This window comes from Rhinatrema bivittatum, chromosome 2 (genome assembly GCF_901001135.1).
Source record: "Rhinatrema bivittatum chromosome 2, aRhiBiv1.1, whole genome shotgun sequence".
In the NCBI taxonomy this organism is placed as follows: domain Eukaryota; kingdom Metazoa; phylum Chordata; class Amphibia; order Gymnophiona; family Rhinatrematidae; genus Rhinatrema; species Rhinatrema bivittatum.
Window position 1 is genome coordinate 280008738 of NC_042616.1, and position 21721 is coordinate 280030458.

The 21721-nt window shown below is 44.3% G+C and overlaps 1 protein-coding gene across 2 annotated transcripts in view; it reads right to left on the bottom strand.

Annotated features, from left to right (window-relative positions):
* Positions 1-21721, bottom strand: part of EGFR (epidermal growth factor receptor) — a 383921-nt gene that overhangs the window by 20228 nt on the left and 341972 nt on the right. For both annotated transcript variants that reach the window (XM_029589569.1, XM_029589570.1), the window contains exons 19-23: positions 18499-18597; positions 13352-13537; positions 7017-7172; positions 4299-4374; positions 917-1063 (exon numbers count right to left, since the gene is read on the bottom strand). In XM_029589569.1, the coding sequence (XP_029445429.1) occupies positions 917-1063; positions 4299-4374; positions 7017-7172; positions 13352-13537; positions 18499-18597 (664 nt within the window). The remainder of the gene's footprint in view (positions 1-916; positions 1064-4298; positions 4375-7016; positions 7173-13351; positions 13538-18498; positions 18598-21721) is intronic.

Sequence of the window (21721 nt, forward strand, 5' to 3'; positions counted from 1 at the left end):
CATGGTAATTAGAGGTTTCGGTACTTTCCATGTACTATCGTAAATCCAAAATGAATTACCATTCAGACTTGCCTTACATATTTTTCGCCTTGTTACTGTACTTGCTTCTTATAAACCATGTGTTGATGTGAATATACAGCAGTAGTCATAATTAAGAATCAACAAAGTTTGGTTTTATTATCAATCCAATTTCCTTAGGTGTTAGTTTAGTTTATTGATCTTAATATATAACCCATTTATGGGAGTTTAAACTTTGAAAATCAGCAGAAAATAAAAAGATATAGGGTGGATATTGTTTAGATGTGTCGCAGATTTTTCATTAACCCATTTTTTATAGATTATTCCGCATGTGTTATGGAAAGAGTGGCCCCTTGCTGTGCAAGTTTGAGTTCTTCAAATATACATTTTCATGAACAGCAAAGCAGCTGTCTTGTCAGCTTTATTCTAGGAAAGAGATGTTAGTGTGGTCCTAGTTTTCCAACTATTATCCCAATACATTATGTAGGTCAAGAAATAATAGATTTGCATTGGGAAGGGAGCAAGAAATCCAACTTGAACTAGCATGTGACGGATATGACTGAATGTCGGTATACAAAAAACAAACAAATAAATAAATAGCTTGGCAATGCTGTAGTAAGAAAAACTGACCATTATTTGAAAGCAGAACATAAAATATTTTCTCATCATTTTCAAAACAAAAAATGGCTCTACAAAATCAGGAAGATTTATCTCAAATAAGAGACCCCCCTTCCTTTAATTTATGGGTAGAAATAATTAAAGGGTGATTTTACTGATATAAATACTATAACTCTGACAACATGCTGCCTTCTGTACGTATTCAGTGTAGTTTCAGAGTTTCCACTATTCCAGTATATATATATTTTTTCATGTACTATGTTCCCCTAAAAGAACTCACATTTCACCATAATCATGTAGACGTCAATGGTGCAGATGGGGGGCTGGGGCAGACGTTCTCCTTTCTCCAGAACGGATGAAATTTCGCTGGCTGGGATTCCATCGTATGGTTTTGACCCAAATGTCATTAATTCCCAAACTGTGACACCTGTGGAGAGGGGAGGAAAAATATTATAAAACGCCAACGTGTCTGCCATTATTTGTTACAGATCTGGGGCGCGATCCGACTCTGAATGTAGCTGTTGGGACTCCCCGCTGGTATTCATCCAGGGGGGAAGTCTGAAGAAAGCAGTGACAGAAACATTCAGAAATCTGACAGGCTTCAATGAATTACAGGGAGGTGAACTTTTTATACAGAAAAGGAAGTTCAAGGAAAAAAGGTTTTGTTATGATATCTGAGGGAGGAAAATTCAGAGGAAAGACATGATACTACTTCCTTACTTGAAAGGCTGGTAGATGCCCCTAGTAACCTATCAGCAGAGGTGGTGGAAACCAATTCTATGACAGGACTCATTACCAACAGAATTGAGATTAGAAGCCAATTTTCAGTCAATTAAAAAAAAATCTTAAAACATGGTTGTTCATACAAGCATTTGGAGAACAAGGAGAATAATATAAAGCTGAATTTAGAGGATTAAAATGTATTATTCTATTCTACTTTAGTATACATTTATTTAACCCCTAAGAATTATATCTAGATCTATGATACAGTCATTTTTTAACATTTTATTTTGGATTATAATTGATTTGTTTGATTTTATTTCTGATGTTTATTTTAATGTTTTACTATGATGCATTTTTATATGTTATCAATCACACACTATCTTGGCTCTCACACACCTTATGTATTCCGGGTACCCAAATTGTAAACAATATCTCAAAGTGCTGGTACACCTGGTACTTTCTTCAAATATTTAGGAATAGCTATTGTCTCACAATAGTTTTGTAGGACCACTGCTCATAGGGTCAAGGTATTTTTACCGGACTCTTTTATGGTTTCTGGTCCAATTTGCTTTATATATTTTTTCAAAATCTTTTAATAATTTTTTTATATAACTTTTACTTTCTGTCACACTGGTGAAAATTCCAAAAAAGTCACATTTGAAAGTCTATAAGCTGTCACTTTTCTCAATCCCGATGAAAATTAATTCAGCAATAGTACTTATGCAAGATAAGTACTATTACTGAATTAATTTTCATCGGGATTGAGAAAAGTGACAGCTTATAGACTTTCAAATGTGACTTTTTTGGAATTTTCACCAGTGTGACAGAAAGTAAAAGTTATATAAAAAATTATAAAACAATTTTGAAAAAATATATAAAGCAAATTGGACCAGAAACCATAAAAGAGTCCGGTAAAAATACCTTGACCCTATGAGCAGTGGTCCTACAAAACTATTGTGAGACAATAGCTATTCCTAAATATTTGAAGAAAGTACCAGGTGTACCAGCACTTTGAGGCATTTTTATATGTTTCATTATGATGTATTTTATATTGTTGTAAACTGGTATGACTGTACCAGAATATCGGTATATAAAACAAACTAAATAATTAATTAAATAAATAGGGATTCAAGCATGTTTGGGAAAGGACAGTGGTAGAATCGGGAAAGGGAAGTTACACTACTACACTGAAAACAATCCACCAGGCACTCCCTGGAGGAAAGGTGCTAAGAAGAAAACAGAAGGGGCTGACAAAGGATGCATGACCTAGTGAGTATAGGCAATATGGTAGCTGGGTTGGAACCAGCAGACTGAAACGTTCCACAAACTGGCTGATTCAGTAGCAGCAGGCTGGTATTGGCCAGGTACAGTCTAGTAAGGCCATGGAGACCTAGATGACTGAATAGTTTAACACAGTGGTCCCCAACCCTGTCTTGGAGGCCCACCAGCCAATGAATATGCATGAGAGAAAATTTGCATGCACTGCCCCCATAACATGCAAATTTTCTCTCATGCATATTCGTTGTGGATATCTTGAAAACCTGACTGGCTGGTGGGCCACTGGTTTAACAGCCTCACTTGTTTTGGTAGCCATATAGATTATTAAAAAGTTTGCTGGTAAAATGGGTGATCAATGTGGATAATGAGACGTGGACTGAAACAAAATGAACAAATAGTCACGAGATGCATTAGATAGCACTTTTAAATAATCCCATTAAAAAAAATGTTAGCAGCTGCTGTAAATGTAATTAATAAGATATGCCTTCTTCTTAGAACCTTCCCCTCAAACATTTGATTGCTTCTTCTAGTTCACTGCTCTCACCAAAACAGAATTCAGCAGACTTGTTTGTACGGATGGTTATTAGACCCCCTATACTTGTGCCACTCTGATATATATGTTACAAGAAAACAGTAAGAATAGCAGAGATGTTCCAAATCAGTACTTTATTCCAACAAAGAGGACAAAACTATATGAAGTGAAACATCTTTCAACCAAAGATCAAAATCAAATACTACCGGAAAGGTGTCCTATCAATGAAATTAACAAGGACATGGACACAGATCTCAAGACAGCACTGCTGCTTGAAATCAAACATGATCTGCAGCATATCAACAGAGACTGGTATAATATCTTGGAGCGACGTGTCCAAGTAATCCTGACCAGGCTTTGTTTGTGTGTCCTAGCAGTCCAGTTCTGTCTGGATTCCACCCTGGGTTTTGGGGTTACTACCACCAAGCTGGTTCAGGCCCCACACACATAGGCAGATTAAGGAAAGTACCAGAGCAGTTGCACTGCCTGTAAAGCTGCAGCAGCGATGTTAGCAGTGGCAATCGGCTGGGGCACCTTGATGATGTTTCGGTGCTGCGTGGTTGGGGAGGGAAAGATAGCTCCACTAAGGCGCCACAGACCCTTGCACAGGGTTAACCTGGACGGAGCGCTGGCTACTACCTTATGAAACTTGCTCGGCAGATTGGATGGAGGCATTTGGTCTTTTTCTGCCATCTATGAGGGTGGTGGGGAGACACACAGCTCTTGATCCTCAAGCTGACTGTGAACAATCGAATGTAAAGATATGCAATGCTTTATGTAGTAATGATTAAATGGAAACCCAAACTCACAACATGCACAAGGGTTTGATTGTCCAAGGTCAAATACTAATTTAATGTTAATAAAATGTGATATACCGCCATTCGCAAAAATGTTCACGGTGGTTTACAAGCATGTCCTAACTGACAGAAATCTGCTTGAAGAAGTTAAGAACATTTCAAGAACGCTTCTTACTGCTTCTCCTACGTAGGGAAAGGAAAGAAAGAAAACAAATCCCTTTGACACGGAAGAAATACCTTTTCTCGGTAACTTGTAATTCAGACCAGTGTGGGATAAAATGAAGCGCGTTTATCCTACCTAAGAGACACTGGAATCTTCTCCTTAGACTCACCGTAACTCCACACGTCGCTTTGGTGGGTGTAGATTCTGTGCAGAATCGATTCCAGAGCCATCCATTTAATAGGAACCTAGATGGGTGGGGGTTAAGAATCAAACTGTAAGACAAGCAGCCCACAGCAGCTGCAGTGTGCTAATACTGAAAGCCGAATCAGGATAAATCAGGACACAAATGCATGACAAAGAGCAGCACTCTGAGCTGACATTTGAGCAGTCAATGACTGCCTGCGTATTGCTATTAATTCTCATGGTGGTTGTTTTTTTCTTCTACAGACTTTCAGGGCACAGTGGCATCGCTTACAGATGTTCGGGCCACACTGATGTAGCAGATGGCTTCACATGGCACTGGATGTCTTTGGTTCATGCAATGTGCGTGTGATATCATTTGTGACAATAGAGGTAAATCTAGATCCATTGGGGGGGCCAGCTCAGTTGCAAGAGATCTGGGTTTGATCCCCGGGCTTGGCTTCAGCTCCTTGAACCAATCTGGGCTGCGGATACTATCATGACAATGCTCAAAGCCCTCCCCGGGGAATGAAAGAAGGAGTCCCAGCCATCATACAATGGCAACACTTAGTACAGGGACTGCTGCAATTACCCCCTAGTCAAGGATCACTGTTGCAGTGGCTGGGCTCGACAGAAGTGTGTGTGTGTGAGAGACAGAGAGAGAGAAGAGAGTATGTGTGTGTGTGGGGGGGGGGGGGGGGGGGAGGAGAAGGAGCTAGAGATAGGAAGAGGTGGAATGAAAACTCGTGATATCATTGCCATGTAGAAACTGGTCTGATTGAGCTGACAGCCAAACATGCTGAAGATATCTGATGGTCCAACTTCCCCCTTCCTCCACTCCACCCGAAAATGTATTGATCAGTGGGAACTAGGGAACTGCTTAAATGATTTAAAAAAATGATTTGGTATTAAGATGATTAGTTGAGGATTAGAGGATGGGCATTACTTGTGTACTTGTGAAATACCACAGGATATATGGATAGTGTAACTTTCTCTTAACACAATAATTAGATGTGTTAGGGTGAGGCTGCATCCTCCTGATCCCTACCCTAAAGAGCTTACAATCTATTCAAATAATATAAAATGTTATATTTAGCACATTTTGTTGTGTAGCCTGTATTAGTTTAATGCATTAGAATTTAATATCATACTAGCACAAATTATGGCCAGCTTTGTAATATATGTGATTAGAAAGAGAGAGCAGGAGAGAGCCGGTCACAGGCAGCATAGGACAAATGAGGCAAATTCAGATGTATTTTAATTTTAGAAAGGATCTCAGAGGAAGAATGAGAAGCTCAGAAATGTATCAGATGGTGTCATTTTCAGTCCTCACCATGGGTATCTATGCTGAAACAAAAGCATGAAATGTGGACAAATAGAGCAGATTGTTTTCAATCAGATGGAACCATAGAAAGAAAGGGATAGATGGGATTCCAAGAGCTCAACTATCCCATCCTCTTTTCTAACCTGCTTTCAAAAACCTCTAATGGAGATTATTCCACCACTTCCCTACGTAGCCTGCTCTAATGCATAACCACCCTTACAGTCAGACAGTTTCTCCTAATGTCCAACCTGTTGCAATTTAAATCTTCTGCAATCTGTTCTTTCCTGCTCTCTTGCAGGCCAATGCAATATAGTGTGCTCGGCCGAGCGCTTTACACATGCTTGGATGCTCGTTTTGGACACGTGTCCAAAATCCCTCATGCAATAAGGGGGATTAGCGTGTTCAAACCAGCGCGTAGCTAATAGCGCTCATCACATGCAAATTCAGGTTGATGATGCTATTAGCTATTACCCTCCGATGCAAAAATTGCACGCGGCCACTGCACCCATTTTAACGCCTGCCCGGGAGCAGGCGTTAAAGCATGGGCACTCAAATGCTGACAAAAAAAACAACAAAAAAAGCCTGCTTTTTGTGATTCCTCCTATTAGTATCCTAGCGATACTAAATAGGAGGAACCACAGAAAGCAGAATTATGTGCCGCTCAAGGGCTTAATAAAAAAAAAAAATCCTGCTTTCTGAGGTTCCTCATAGGGGGAACCACAGAAAGCAGCATTCCCAAGGTCTGGCCCAGTCGGAACCTCTGCCGGCAGCGAGTGAAGGAGTGAATACATTAATATTAAGTGTTGGGCACTTGATATTAATTATTCACTCCTTCACTTCCTGCTAATTGATGCATTCACTGTCACATGTCAGTGAAAGGAGCAATCCCCTTTCAGACGGCTGTCCTGAAAGGGGATTGGTCCTTTTCACTGACAAGTGTCAGTGAAAAGGACCAATCAGGAACAGCCCTGCCTTTAGTGGGGGCGGGAGCTCTGGCCAGGCTGTTCTAGATGCACCTCCACTTCTCCTGGGCGCCTGATAACAGAGCGCTAGGGACGCACAAATTACCCTTTTTAGTGCAGCGGCTCATTTGCCTATTGCATCAAGCACCCAGGACAGGTGGATGTGCGCACGTATTTTACGCCCTGATATTGCATCAGCCTGTTGATGTTTTTTTTTAGAACAGATGATTCAAATCAGGTATGGCACCAGCCTCCTTAAAATGAGTACAGAGAACACTAACATTTTAATTTGCTGTTAATTAAAAAAAACAAAACCCAAAGGATTCATGGATTTTGCACTGGCATTTGTACAAAGAAGCAGGCATTTTAACTGGCAGCTTAGCGTCTCTCTGCATGAAAACATGAACGGAAGCCCTCTCACCTTGCCTCCTTCTGCATGGTACTCTTTTTCCTCGGCACCCAGCAGTTTGGCCAGTCCAAAATCCGTTATCTTTACGTGTTGGGGAGTTTTTACCAGGACGTTCCGGGCAGCCAGGTCCCGGTGCACCAAGCGGCGCTCCTCCAGGTAGTTCATGCCCTGCAACGAATGTAGAATGCAGGGGGTTTTATTTTATTGTTTTCACGTAACAGACATCGTTGGCAACAGTTTATGGGGAGTGGGGGAAGCTCAATCTGAGAAGAATCAGTGCTAATTTACTAAGGTGCATGAGGGCTGGGAAAGTGTGAATACCACCCCAGACAAACAGCATAACAAAGTTTCATTAAAAAATATGGGAAAATGAGATAAGTAAGAAACCATACCTAAGTAGAACAGACCTATTACCTCTCTACGACCTTGCCAAGAGGAATAAAGAGTGCATTCATCACTAGTATATAAGATTACCCTTATATTATTTTATGAGTCTTCACCTGCTCAAAATACTTTTGAGTTTACCAGAGAAGTCTGCTTTGGTTACTCAGCAATTCCATTAAAAGCCCCAAACTGGTGCAAACAAGCAGCACAGCTGGCTCCCTCACAACTTCTGGGTAGCACTGCTGTGTTGTTATTACGTGAACCTTGAGGGGGTCTGACACTACTAGTTCACAGGAAATACAGTTTATGGAAAATATAGCATACCACTGGTCTGAAGCACCAAGATACTTGTGAGAAAAAGTCCCTTATTACCAAAAAAAGACAAGAAAAGGATATTTATAGCTCCAGCTCAGCACATCTACGTTTGAACTCCCCTTTGAAATGCTGCTGTGCTGAACTGGTCTGAATAACCCCACAGTGACTCTAGCAACATGAGACAGATTATGGTCTTTCAGGCACTGCCCCTTTAGGGTCAGGGTGGGACCTCAACCTCCGGACTGACTGCAAAGTTCTTTCAACCAGCTGAACAGTAAAAAGGGGTTGCTTTATTTGCCTTTCATAAAAGGAGAGGGACTTAAGTGAGAATTCCCTGTTTTTTGGTTGCCCTGGACGTGACATCTGCACCTCTGACCATAGATTCTGTGAATTCAGCCTGTGAACCGAGCCAAGAGCCATGCCTATATAGTTGCTTAGGCTCTTTCAAGTTTCTTCCTTTAAGGAAGCTCCAGGCATTGAAAAAAAGCAGCTACAGAAATGTGTTGGTGGATAAGAACACACATGGTAATACTCATTCATCCAAATTTAGGATTAAAAAGCAATTTCTGGCAGAAAGTTATTTCCTAACTTCAGGAAATAAAAATAATCCAATTTTATACTGAAAACATGGCTCAGAAAGGGGGAACTAAATAAGCCCCTTTCTATATGAGTTTTTCCAACTGGCTCCTGGCTCTGAATTATGGCAGGTTAAGGAGCCACAGAGGCCTCCCCCTCCCCCAACAGCAGGGTAAGGCCCAGGCATAAATCCAAGCGCATGACCATCCCCTTACTTAGTCTGCCAGAAAGTGACTGAGAGTATAGTTATTTTTCATATTTTTTCTGCTCCTGAAATAAATATGCTTTATTGGTATATGGTAGTGTCACTTCATGGTGTCAATTCATGTATGGAGAGTTTTTGGTTGTGATGGGTATTGCTCTGGAATATGAGAGTATTGTAAGTAGATAAATAAAGAAATAAATAAGATGTATATATGTACTGAGAAGGAGGGGTAGGAGGGAAATGTGTGCAGTAGTTTGGAAGCTAGCCATATGACAGCACGGGGGGGGGGGGAGAGGAAGAGCAGCTCAGAGTCTTTTAAGCAGCTAGCAATGCCCGTGAGCCTGCCAGAAGCTTATAAATGTTGGATGCATTTGGGTGAGTAGGTGATAGTGGGCAAGCCTAAGAAGAGAACAATGGGCATTCATGGAGCATCTCTTCTTCTTCTTCTTCTTTGATTATCCCTTTTTTTTTCAGGCTGTAGTAAATATTTCTTTTTTTCCCCGACGTATCTACCAGATATCTGATTTTACAACCTTTAAAGGGGAGTTTTAAAATGCATGCCTGCGCCTAAATTAGGAGCTATGCGCGCATGTTGCACGTACGTGCACCCGCCTGATTTTAAAAGGCACCCACGTATGCGCACAAATGCCGATGCGTGAATATCTCACTGCAAACCAAAAAAAGGGGCACGGTTTGGGCAGGGCGTGGGCGTCCTGGGACGGAGCCAAGGGATGTGCACGGAAGTACTAACGTGCCTGGGTGAGCGCCCAGGTCTGGTGCCGCGTAACTTTACTTCTGCTACTGAGGAAGTGTACGTCGAAAGAACACAGTCTGAAGGCATTTCACAGGTGTTTGAGGGGGTCTGGGTTAACTGGGGTGCATGGAGGCTCGAGAACTAGGGGGGGATCTGGAGGACCTAACCGTAGACTGGGCAAACTGGTGGACGAACTGATGAAAGTGGTCACGGTGTTGACACGCGCCTGCTATAAAATTCTCCCACTTGCATCTGAAACCCGAATTTGCGCGGCTGTGTGTGCCCGCTTGCAAACGTGGGCGCACACAGCCTATTTTATAACATACGCGTGCGTGCATGTTATAAAATGGCCGCATATCTGGGTGCACCACGATGCACAGGTGTACATGTGCGCCCGTTTGAAAGTTACCATCGTATTGTTCAGGATTTTTTTTTTTTTCCCCAACTATTCACCTTCCAGAGGCCAAAAAGAATTTGGGTGACTTGAAATTAGAAATGTTGGTAGGGATCATTCTCCTCTTCTCTACTGACTACCTGTAGTCCACGGACTCTCACCGAGTACAGGTGATACTACAATGGCTGGCTCTAATGTAAAATTTCAGATGAGCCCAGTGCTACATAGAACAATTCCGCTGAGTAAATAAATATCCAGGAATTTTTTTTTTTTTTTAAAGTGGCAAGGAACAGAGAGAGTTGCTTCCCAAACTGCTTCTGACTTCGGACTCGATTCACAAGATTTTTCTCCAGTTGTTTCCACGGGGAAAAATCCATGGGCCAGTAATGTCATCCAGTACCCTGCCTTTATAAAACATACACCCACAATCGTTGCATTGAGTGTGACAGTAGGCCTGGTGATTGCACATCTGATATTTGGACTTTAGATTTAATTACATTTGCCTTTCCAAATTCAAGCTCAAGTCGAGTTACACATTCAGAGCAAAAAGCATACAGTGTGATTTTTATTGGGGAAATTTGTTAAAAATCTTACTTTATATTTTTCTTAGTTCTTCCTCTTTTTCCTGTTCTACTTTGATCACTGTATGTAGTTTACATACACCTAAATCATTTAAATATTCATAAGTGTGCAGCTGCTATGTTATTTCCTGTCTAGACTACATTATGGATTCTCTCACACAGTAAGTGGCAGAGCAACAAACCATAGGCCAGATTTTTAAACCTGCGGGTGTAGATTTGTGTGCGCAACCCGGCATGCAAAAACCTACCCCTGATTTTATAACATGCGCGCGTAGCCGCGCGCATGTTATAAAATCAGGGGTTGGCGCGCGCAAGGGGTACACACGCCGAGCCCTAGGGGAGCCCCGATGGCATTCCCTGTTCCCTCCGAGGCCGCTCCAAAATCAGAGCGGCCTCGGAGGGAACTTTCCTTCCACACCCCCACCTTCCCCTCCCTTCCCCTACCTAACCTGCCCCCCATCGCTATCTAAACCCCCCCCCCCGACCTTTGTTGACGAAGTTGCGCCTGCCACTGGGCAGGCGTAGGTTGCGCGAGCCCCCGGCATGACCTCTGTGCCGGAGGCCTCGGTCCTGCTCCTGCTCCGCCCCTGGCCCGCCCACTCCTCACCCATTTTTTCAAGCCCCGGAACATATGCATGTCACGGGGCTTGCGCGCGTCACCGGGCCTATGCAAAATAGGCTTGGCGCACGCAGGAGCGGGTTTTTGGGGTTACGCACGTAATATACGTGCGTAACCCTTTGAAAATCCGCCCCATGTGTGCTTACGTGCGAAAAGTAGCTTTCCTAGGGATAGGTGGTAATAGTTATACCCTTCCAGAATTACATAAGAAACATTAAAAGCAGGTAATCAAATGCCTTTTCATTTGGCCTTCCAGTAACCCACCGCATCCAATTAGGGTTACCAACTGGCTCCAGATTCTCCCAATAGAGTTAATCTAGTCCTGGTTTTATCCCATTGCATGTAGGGACAAGTAGTTGTGCTTTTCTTAAGAGCTGCAATAGGGGAATCAAAACTGCAGTTCCTTGCATGCAGTGGGGTAAATCCAAAACGGGATCAATGTTGTTGGTGAATCTGGAGCCGGTTGGCAACCCTGTATCCAAATAAGAAAATCACATTGTACCTTTAAGTTCCATCCTCAGCTGACCAGTACAATGGCAGCAATTATAACCCACTGTGAGAGGGAATTTAGGTTACCATAACTTGCCAAAAGGGAAAACTGAAATAAATGCAGCAGTAAGAAAGTATCTGTTCAATTCAATGGTGAGAAGAAAGGAGAATGTCACAGTCCAAAGAGAGCAAAGTGCTGTCAGGCCATTCTGCTGCATGATTCACTCGGAGGCATTAAATTGTAGTGCATGGGGATCCTCTCTGCATGAAAGGTTAATTATTAATCCAAAATATCAATACACCAAAATGTTGAAACAGGCAGGATTTCAAGTGGCCACATTCACTATAGGTTCCTGACCACCATAGGCACACAGGTCAAGCCCCTTTAAAGCAGTAGCGGGCAGCAGCTGTATGTGCAATGTGGTTAGCTCTATTTTGCTACTACCATAGGTTGTGCCTTTCCTGGGCTCATTTGTCCCAGGGACTGGAAGACCTGACCCCCCTGACCTGAACTGAGCTTCTCTGCTTGGCAGTGCGCAGTACTGCTGCTCAGCCGCCGGGCTGCTCCATTTGCCAGACTTCGTGGAATGCACATGGGCCTTTTTTTAGAAGCCAAGTGGAAAAAGGTTTTGATTTCAATAGCACAGCTGTACCAAAAGCCACCCCCTAGAACAAGGGAGGTTTATTTTCCAGCACGGTATCCCTTTCTTCCTTTGTTGCGGCTTGGCTTATTTACTTAATTATTTAAAGCTAGTAAATCTGCACCAGGTAAAGCAGACTAATTTATACAGAGAGGGGGTTTGGAGAGCATCACGGCTCTGTTCTCGAATTCATGATTTTGCAGTCACCAGCTCTCAAAAAGTAGCTACAAATATATTTTAGTTCAATAAAAAAATGGAGCACCCACTACTTGTTGGCTAACCTTTATTTCTGCAGACCTAAGACTAACACAGCAACAACAGCCCAGAAATCAGGACCTTAACATTTTTGTGGGCATAATGTTCCTCTGACCGTATTCCGTCACCTTCAAACGTGGGAAAGGATTAATTTCAACAAGCAAGAATTAAGATGCACTCGGTGGCAGCACTTATTGGCCCCCCCCTCTCCCAGAGGCGCGGGAAAGCCAGCCGCCGCGCCACAGACACAGCAATGGCCGGGATTCAGGCAGTGCGCCAACCGGGGTTCCAAAGGAAGCCACAGCACTCTACCAAGAACTGTCCCAGGGAGAGGAGCTTACACAGGAAAACAACGCTCCCCTCCTAATTTCCTGAGGACCCTGAATGAAGGCCTGCAGCACCTCAGCTTTGGGTCCCAAATCATAAATGGCAGTGAGCAGGGCTCCACGTAGGTTCCAACTGGAGGAAGCTAAGCCAGCAAAGACGCTCCACGTGACAGCAAAGCTGCCTGATGTTCTACACCTGGAAGGCAGCTGTGAAACGGCTATGTGGGCATTTTATTTTTTTTTTCACAATTGTTACTATCAGAGTGACTTAAACTTCTCTTGATTATGAAATTAAAAGTACCGTGGGCTGTTTTAGTTTTGATTTTGGAAGTCTTCTGAGATTTGCTGCTGTAAAATGGTACAAATCGCAGGCCGCTTGAGGATGACAACGAAAAGTAGGAGGCCCTAACTGCCCCAGTGAGATGGCGTTCGTGTAATGCCAGTGTCAGAAAGGTGGTGCTGTTCCACTCCTCTTAGAAGTGGCTGCATGTTTTTTCCCTTCTCTCTGAAGCATTATGCTGTCAAGCATATTGGGGCTGTGTTTGGGTTTCTGTGCCACATAAAAATCTAAATAATTATTATTATTAAAGAACTCCAGCCTATCATAAAGCCTACTAAAGTACCTCTAATCCCCTACCGTGAGAGTACGTGCTGCTAATTTATACTATTTTTGTAACATGTTCTGAGCTTCAGAATAGCAAAAACATTTGCCAGGCCAATCTCCTGTATCTTACTTGCTAAAAAAAAAAAAAATCAAGCAAAGCCGCCGCACTCTTCACGTTTAGTAAGAGGATTTCGGCGCAGTTACCTTTGCGATCTGCACACACCAGTTGAGAAGATGCTGGGAGCCGATGTTGTCCTGGTGCTCTCGGATGTAGTCCAGGAGGCAGCCGTAAGGCATGAGCTGCGTGATGAGCTGCACGGTGGACGTCAGGCAGATCCCCAGCAAGCGGCACACGTGAGGGTTCTCCACGCTGGCCATCACGTACGCTTCCTGTCCACACGGAACACAAAGGGCAGCTTGAAATGCCAATCAAAGAAGCACAGCGCTGCTGCTGCGGGCCTGCGCGCGCAGGGACCAGGGAGCGAGTGGGGCTTTAGTGTACAACTATAAAAACACCCCAGAAACCAGACAAAAACGCCCTATAGACAGAAAGTTCATCCAGGAAAACGGAATTTAATTGAACGACAGGAAACAAAAATGTTAGCGCATGGAAATGCTGACTCTAGAAAGGGAAAAGTGTTGCGTCATGGGGCATATTAGAGCTGAAGAAACCAAGAGCATGAACCGGCAGCAGCAAGAAAAACTGTGGTATCCCTCCATTGGTCATTCCTCCACCCCCACCACAAGCTAGGCAGCAGCTTTTTACCCAGTATTATTAGCTAGAAGGGCAGGTGTATCAAAAGTTTGCTGTTTCTTGATGGAAATATCTCACAGTTTTCAAGGGAAAAATGCTGGGGTGAAAGTGGATTCAAACCTTTGCTACATATACGTTTCAGCTGCTGGGATTTAAAGGAGACAGCAAGGAGCTGCTATCCACCAGGGCCTCTGGCTTCATCTGCTTTGTCTTGGGTGACAGAAGTAGTAATTTGCCACATCAACAGATGTAATTTTTTTTTTTTTTATCTTGTGTCATTATTTTGTTATTTTTATTTTGTTTTTAGTTGGTTACTGTAGATTTTGATGGAAGCTCAACATTATGCTACAGCCATTATGATTTTTTTTCAGGACTCGTACACTCTGCACAACCAAAACCCCCCATCCCTCTGGAGGTCCATTTTCAAATAACATTTAGATGAATAACGTAATAGTTATCCGTCTAAATGGCTTTCCCAGCTGTATTCAGCTTTATCTGGCTAAATTCTAGCCAGCTAATATATTAGGAGGCTAGAATTTAACCGGATAAGTTAGGGGCGCAACTGGGAGGAGATGAGTTAGCTGGCTAAGTTAACTGGTCAGCTCAGATATTCAGAGTTAGCCGGATGACTTAGCCGGCTAAGTCTGGTCGTCAAAGAGCTGCCCTAAAGTTAGCCGGCTATAAATAGTCAGCTAACTAATTAATGGGCTGATACAGTAAAGTCCGCGGGAGAGCGGGCAAAAGCCCGCTCTCTCGGCGCACGCACAGGCCACTCTCCTGTGCACGTGATTCTCTATTCAAATGAGGCCCGGCGGTAAAAACTGGCAAAAGGAGGCGCTAGGGACACTAGTGCGTCCCTAGCGCCTCCTTTTGGACTGGAGCAGCAGCTGTCAGCGGGTTTGACAGCCGACGCTCAATTTTGCCGGCGTCGGTTCTCAAGCCCGCTGATAGCCACGGGCTCGGAAACCAGGCGCCGGCAAAATTGAGCGTCCGGTTTTTGACCCGACAGCTGCGGGCCGACTTCAAATTTTTTTTTTTTTAACTTTTTGAAACTTTTGGGACCTCCGACTTAATATCGCCATGATATTAAGTCAGAGGGTGCACTTTCCCGGTGCCCGAAGAAATTAGCGCCTACCTTTGGGTAGGCACTAATTTCTGAAAGCAAAATGTGCGGCTTGGTTGCACATTTTGTTTTCTGAATCGTGCAGGAATACCTAATAGGGCCATCAACATGCATTTGCATGTTGCGGGCGCTATTAGGTTCGAGGGGGTTGGACGCGCATTTTCGGCCCCTTACTGAATAAGGGGTAACGCTAGCGCGTCGAAAACACGCGTCCAATGGTGGGTTAACAGTGCGCTTTGCTGGAGCGCACTGTACTGTATCGGCCCGTAAGATAGCCAGCTATATTCAGTGGTGTGTCTGCAGTGCTGAATATGTCTCCTAAGTTAGTTGGATAGGTTTATCTGGCTAGCTTTGCTATCTGGACTGTGTCTGAATATAGACCTTACTTCCTGCCCAATCAAGCTTCCATATGCTCAGGACACAATCATTTCCCACTCTCCTATCTCGAGGTAGCTCTGAGCTTCTCATTTATCACACAGCCTGTAAAGCATCTGACTCAGGGACAAGGGGGATTAGGAGCTGGACGTATGCAAGCTTGATGTGTAGGCCAGACACGCTGTGGCACGTTTCCAGAAGGACTGACGCTTTCCTTGACTCCAACTGCTCTACTGAAGCCAGCTGCTCAGTCCTGAGCAAAGAGGAATGGGCTCTGCATATTTCTCCGTTCCTTCACAAACTCTTGACAATTTAAAAGTAACCCTAAAAAAAATTGCTGGGCTCGGTATTTTTTTCCTTTAAGTTGTTTATCTTGGAAATTGCTGAGGTAGAATACGACCTGCTGCAAATATGCTTGGTATTCTGCTTCAGCTTCCTGAATTAGCCCTGCCGTAATAAAGCCATTGGGCATAGAATGGCTAAGAGTGAAATGTATGTTCAGGCCTCCCCCCCACCCGAACACACGCAAATACACAGTTTTATTTGCTGGAGCCTAAAGAATTTCTAAGAATAGGCTGGACAGTAATTAACCGCTTTTCTCCCATGGCCTCCGTGTGACCGGAGAGTTAGTTATTTAAAACAATTTTCCTTTTCAAAGTATTTCAGATTTTTTTTCACCTAAATAATCCAAACTGTGTCAAGCATTCCACACTAACAAGCTCAGCCAGATGTAAACAGTAGGAGCTCAATGTCAGCCATCCTGCTTCCACCAAGAACACACACACTGCACAGGGGGATAAGCGAGCTCTCAATTTGCCACATTACCAGGTTGTTCTTTGGAATTACTCTGAAGTGCCGATGAAAAGCCACATTAATCTGCACTGCCACCACCTTTCTCCGTGCCTTCCTGATATCTGGGGCCAAGTACTGGGCGGACTGACATCCCGGGATAACATGGAAACAGGTCAGCAACAGTGCTTGAGGAGAGAGTGAGCTCCGTGAGTGGGTGCCACTGTCTCATTATGTATGTAAAGGATACTTCAATTTCCCTTACTAACATTTCCTCCGGTTAACACTAGGGGGATCTTTATCATCTTTGGAGACCATCCCATAGATTTTCTTTCTCCTGCCCAGAGTCCTGGGATTGGTCCAGCTCTGGCTATAAAACCCCCATGTCTGAGGAAGAACAGTATAGTTGGATGTAGATTTCCTTTGGGTAAAGATGGAGCGTTTTTCTGGTGGATCCCCATAGACAAACCCCCCCCCCCCCCAGCCTGCCCCATTGGGATAAGCGAGGATGGTAGCCCAACTAGAGCCTTCATGGACCTGGAGGGTACTGCCTTGGCAGGAAGAGTTCAGAAGAGAGGATTTGGGGCTTTAAGAGAGTGGGTTCTGTTTTGACTTGCTCCATTCTGGGAGGGATTTTACCTCCTGCCTGAGGGGAGTGTGCTCTGTGCCTAGTTAAAGCAGACTCTGTGGTTGCCCAGGTGCTGCTTTGCCCTTTGTCCACTAAAAGTGGGTTCACAATAGTGTCTCGGGAGTAAGAATAGATTTTTTTGGAGAAGTTGTATTTTGCCTGTGAGAAGGCGAGAGGCATTTTTTCACCATTTTCCTGCCTATTTTTGGAGAAGAGAGTTTTCCTTTCCCATCCCTGGGAAGGGACTTTGGACACTGACTCAGAGGCTGAAGCTGGAGAAGGAGTCCGTGGCACTTGGCGTTTTCATTTTACTATGCATTCTCATATTTTTTTGCTATTTTGGTTTGGATTCCATTTTTTAAGTTGCAATTAATTTTTCTTTTTTTTTTTTTGTAATTTAAGTTTTATTCCAAGTTTTCTTTTGTAAAATTACATCAAAAAAGTCAAAACATGAGAAACAATCCTCAAATCCCCCTCCCCGCCTCACTGCAATAAGAAAGTTGGACTTTTTTCTTCATTCCAGGTTTGAAAAACCAACCAAATTGCCTCCAACGTCTCAGTCCTGTTTTGCCGTATTGCTGTAAGTTTTTCCATCTGATGAATGAATAGAAGAGCTTACTGGGCGCATTTTTAACTTCCGATGCGCTGCTATTTCACAGCATGCTGCAATCAGAATCTGAGTAACCTATTTGGCAGTTTTTCTTGGCATCCCGGGGATTGAAGCCAATAGTAAAAATGTGAATACATTTTGTAATGTCTAGAATTTAATGCTTTGTCGTGTCCCAATATCATTTAATTATTTCCTCTGTGCCCACAGTCCCTCCAGCAGTGATCAGATGTATCTGAAAACATTGTTCTCAAGCGTGCTGGCGTGTAATACCATCTCAGATAGACTTTTAAAGAATTTACTGCCAGTTGAGCTGATATAGACGTTTTTGCCACGTGCTATCGAATACTGCCCCAAATCTCATCATCATCAGAGCAGCCAAGATCCCTCACCCAATCTTTCTCATGTTTGAGATACAGTAAATTTTTCATTGAACACCACTCCAAGTCTCTGCCTCTTCTTCCTAGCCAGCCTTCTGAGACCTATATAAGTGAGTACCATTGAAGGAGTTTCTTGAGGAAGCAAGAAACTGTACAGGGTGTACCCAGCCTCAAGAGCCTAGGGCACCGAAGGCTTGTCCTCCCCTGCCGGTGGAACCCCAGTGGTGTCAGTGTGTGAATGAAGAAAAAATTGAGAAGTCCCGGACAGGGAGTTTGACCCTGGGGACTTTGTGTGGCCCTATATTCTGGTACAGCCGAACAAGGGGTTACATGTAGAGGTGACTTCATTTTGCTATCCTGGTTTACAAAAGAATACTTTGTTGTCCATCTCTATGCATGCCCTCAACCATGACATGCAACTCTTTAGTGACTATTATATAAAACAGCAGGGGCACATTCAGCCAATCAAAATGCTCAAATGGCTGACACTCCTCCTTCCTCCTCACCCCATGCCAGTGCAGTTGGTGATGCCTGCACTAGAACGGCAGCTGGAGAGAGCTAACCTAGAACTGACTGTACTGCCGCTATCCGCTACATTTGCAGTGTTGTCGTCTCCTTACAGGTTAAAGTAGAAGGGCAAGGTCACAAGAATGACAACCAATGTTTCAACAATTCAAAAGGAAATATGAACTCACATCAAGGATTTCTCTGTTGGCCTTGGGAGATGTGGCCTCTCTCAATTCCTTAATGGCAACAGGAATTTTAACACTCTCTCCTTCTGGCACCCATAATCCCTGCAAAAAAAGGATTAAGGTTAAATGTAATAGTAGAATAGCAGCATAATTAAATATTACATACATATTACAGATATTTGTATCATTTGCAACCAGACGTATTCTTCTTCAGTGTCAGTCATAAACATATTGAAAAGAAGTAGCCCCGAGGTGCCTCACTAGTTATTACCTTCTCTGGAGTTATGGTGCTTCACCAGTTCCCTCATTCAGTTGACCACTTTGGGGCCAATGCTCAAAATGATGCTGAGCCACCAAGATAGCTGGCTAGATTGCGACTAAAACTTGGCATAGCTCTAGCTGGCTAAACTCAGCCAGCCAGTTTTAAGGCTCCTTTCACGGTGCCTAGGCCTAGCTGACTGATTTAGCCGGCTATCTGAAAATTAGTGCTAGCTGGATAACTTTGCTCCCCTGTCCTGACACCAACCTCCTTCCCTCCCAGAACCTCCCAGAATTTCAGCCACTAAATGCAGCCATCTAGTTTTACCTAGGCAGATATTTTAGCAGCAGCTCTGTAGGGTGAAATTTATACCCTGACAGATTTAGCTGACTAACTCTTGGATAGCCAGCTAGATCTAGCTTAAAACTGGCCCCTTTCTCTTTTTGTAACACACTGTCTAGTTTGATTACCAATCGTATCAAAAGCTTTACTGGAATGCAGATAAGATACATCCACTGCTTCTCCCTGATGCTTTACAATTGCCACTTCAAAGAAGTCAATTGAGTTTGTCTGGAAAGATCTTCCCTTTGTGAACCCATGTTTAATTTCCTGTAATCCACTTGCTTCAAGGCACCACATTATTTTTTTCTTTAGTGGAGGTTTCATAGCATTAACCACTACTGAAAATAGCCTGGCAGGTCTGTAGTTACTTGCCGTCTCCTTGTTCTCAAATTTTGTGGAGTCAGACTACACATGCTCTCCCATCAGTTCCTCAGAGCCTTCAATTTCTCTAAAGGCACTAGGCTGATAGCTCCCTTAGGAAAAAAGAAATCTGAAGCTTCAATCCTTTGGCTGAATCCTGAAGCTGCAATCCTTCAGCTGAATGAATGTTTGGCTGGTGACATGGCAAATTGTTGCTAAACCCTAACAAGATGGAAATTTTATATATTGAGCTCTTGAATGTGGCTGGATTACAGAGCTTGTCAGTGATTGATGGGCTATTTCTTACACTGGTTTCAGAAGTAAAATCCCTGGGAGTTAAGCCTGACTTATCTTTAAGCCTGGATTCACAATGATCTGATATAGTGTGTGATGCTTACTGGAACTTGAAGTTTGGGAGATGGCTGCACCAGTTCCTTGAGTTGGAGGCATTGAAATCTGTTTTCTATGCCCTGATTATCTTGCAAATCAATTATTGAAATGCTCTATTATATAGGTTTGCCTGGTCCATCCACTTGGAGACTCCAGTTAATACAAAACACTGCAGCAAGAATTTAAAGGGTAGCCCACGGTGTACCCCTGTTAGGAATTGTGGACTCTTGGCCCGAGGTGAGGGTTGATGCTACCCACAGGTCCCCACTGTCAGGAGGCGAGGCTGACCAGGAACACAGGCAAACTGGGACTTCGCCAGTACCGGCCCTCATTCCCCGAATGTCGAGCCCTTGGGTGCCGGGGCCGGCTGGACTTAGGAGCACCTCTGTGTGGCTGGTCCCGGAGAGAGCAGGCGACTGGATGCAGGGAGTGTCCAAGAGGTCAAGTACAGTCCAGGACCGGAGCACTCTCAGAGGGAGAAGGAGAGAGAGTCTCAAGGGGTGCAAGGCTACTGCAGCTCCGAAGAGTGAAGAGCAGGACCACGTGGGAGTGGCCTGGAGGTGATGCAGGTTTGGAGGCTCGAACCAGGGTATGCTGAATAGGAGCTAGAGTGGGGAACCTGCTGTAGCAGGTGCCAGAAGAGTAGCAGGGCAGAGGTACTGCTTGAGACACAGCAATGCAGTGACAGGACCTTCTGTAGTAGAAGTGCTGGGAAGTGCCCCGAGGAGCGGGGACACCGAGACACAGTCCGGTAGAGTTTCAGCGCTGAGCCTTGGCCTTGAAGAGTAAAAGCACTGGAGCAAGATCCTCAATGTAGAAGTGCCATGGGAGTCCCAAGGAGCAGAGGACAATGTGGTAGGGGCTCACATATAGAGGCGCTGAGCCAGGCCCCGAGGAGCGGGAAGCGCTGAGAGTCCAGTTGAAGAAGCGCTGAGCTAGGCCCCGAGGAGCAGGGAGCGCTGAGGGAGAGTCCCGGTGACGTAGCGCTGAGCCTGGCCCTGAGGAGCGGGAAGTGCTGAGAGAGAATCCAGGTGAAGTAGCGCTGTGCCAGGCCCTGAGGAGCGGGAAGCGCCGAGGGAGAGTCCCGGTGACGTAGCGCTGAGACAGGAACCCAGGTGGAGAAGCGCAGAGATCTGAAGAGCAGGAACAACAGGTCCGTAGAAAAGGAACTGGCACCAATAGGAACCAAAGAACTCGTTGCCAAGTCGGTTAGTGGTGGCTGGAGGTGAAGCTTAAATATCCTGGGCCTGTGATGTCATCAGCCAGGGACGAGCCTGAGGTTCCCGCCATTGGCCCTTTAAAGGGAGGATAGAGGGTGCACACTCATGCCTAGGGAGGCCCAGGGTCGGAACGCTGGTCGGCGGCCTCCCAGCCACCACGTGGAGCACAGGGAGCCAGGAGGAATGCGGTGGCAGCAACTGGTCACCACCACGAGTGTACCGGGGTTAGTGAGTCAAGCATGACAAGACATGAGTTGAGCCTGCCACGGGCGGCTGCGGCCGGCAGCCATAACAACTCGTTCTTTGCTTGGATTGCATTGGTTACCCATTGCAAGCAGAAGCAAATTTTAGATACTTGTCTTGGCATTTTGGATGCTACATAGAAAATGTTCCCCTCATCTTAAAGACAGGATGCAATGGTACAGACCACTGAGGAATTTAAATCCAGGCAGGCAAGATTGCTAAGTGTTCGACCTTTATATCAAATTCATCACACGTGACTATTACCCAGAGCTTTTCCTTCAGTGGTTCCATTATTGTGGCACGATATTTCTCTAGAAATTCGATCAAAGTCTAGTCTGTTAACTTTCTGAAAGAAGTTAAAGACTTGGCCATTTTTACCAATTTAGTAGGTTTATTGCTTTAGCCTTGCCTG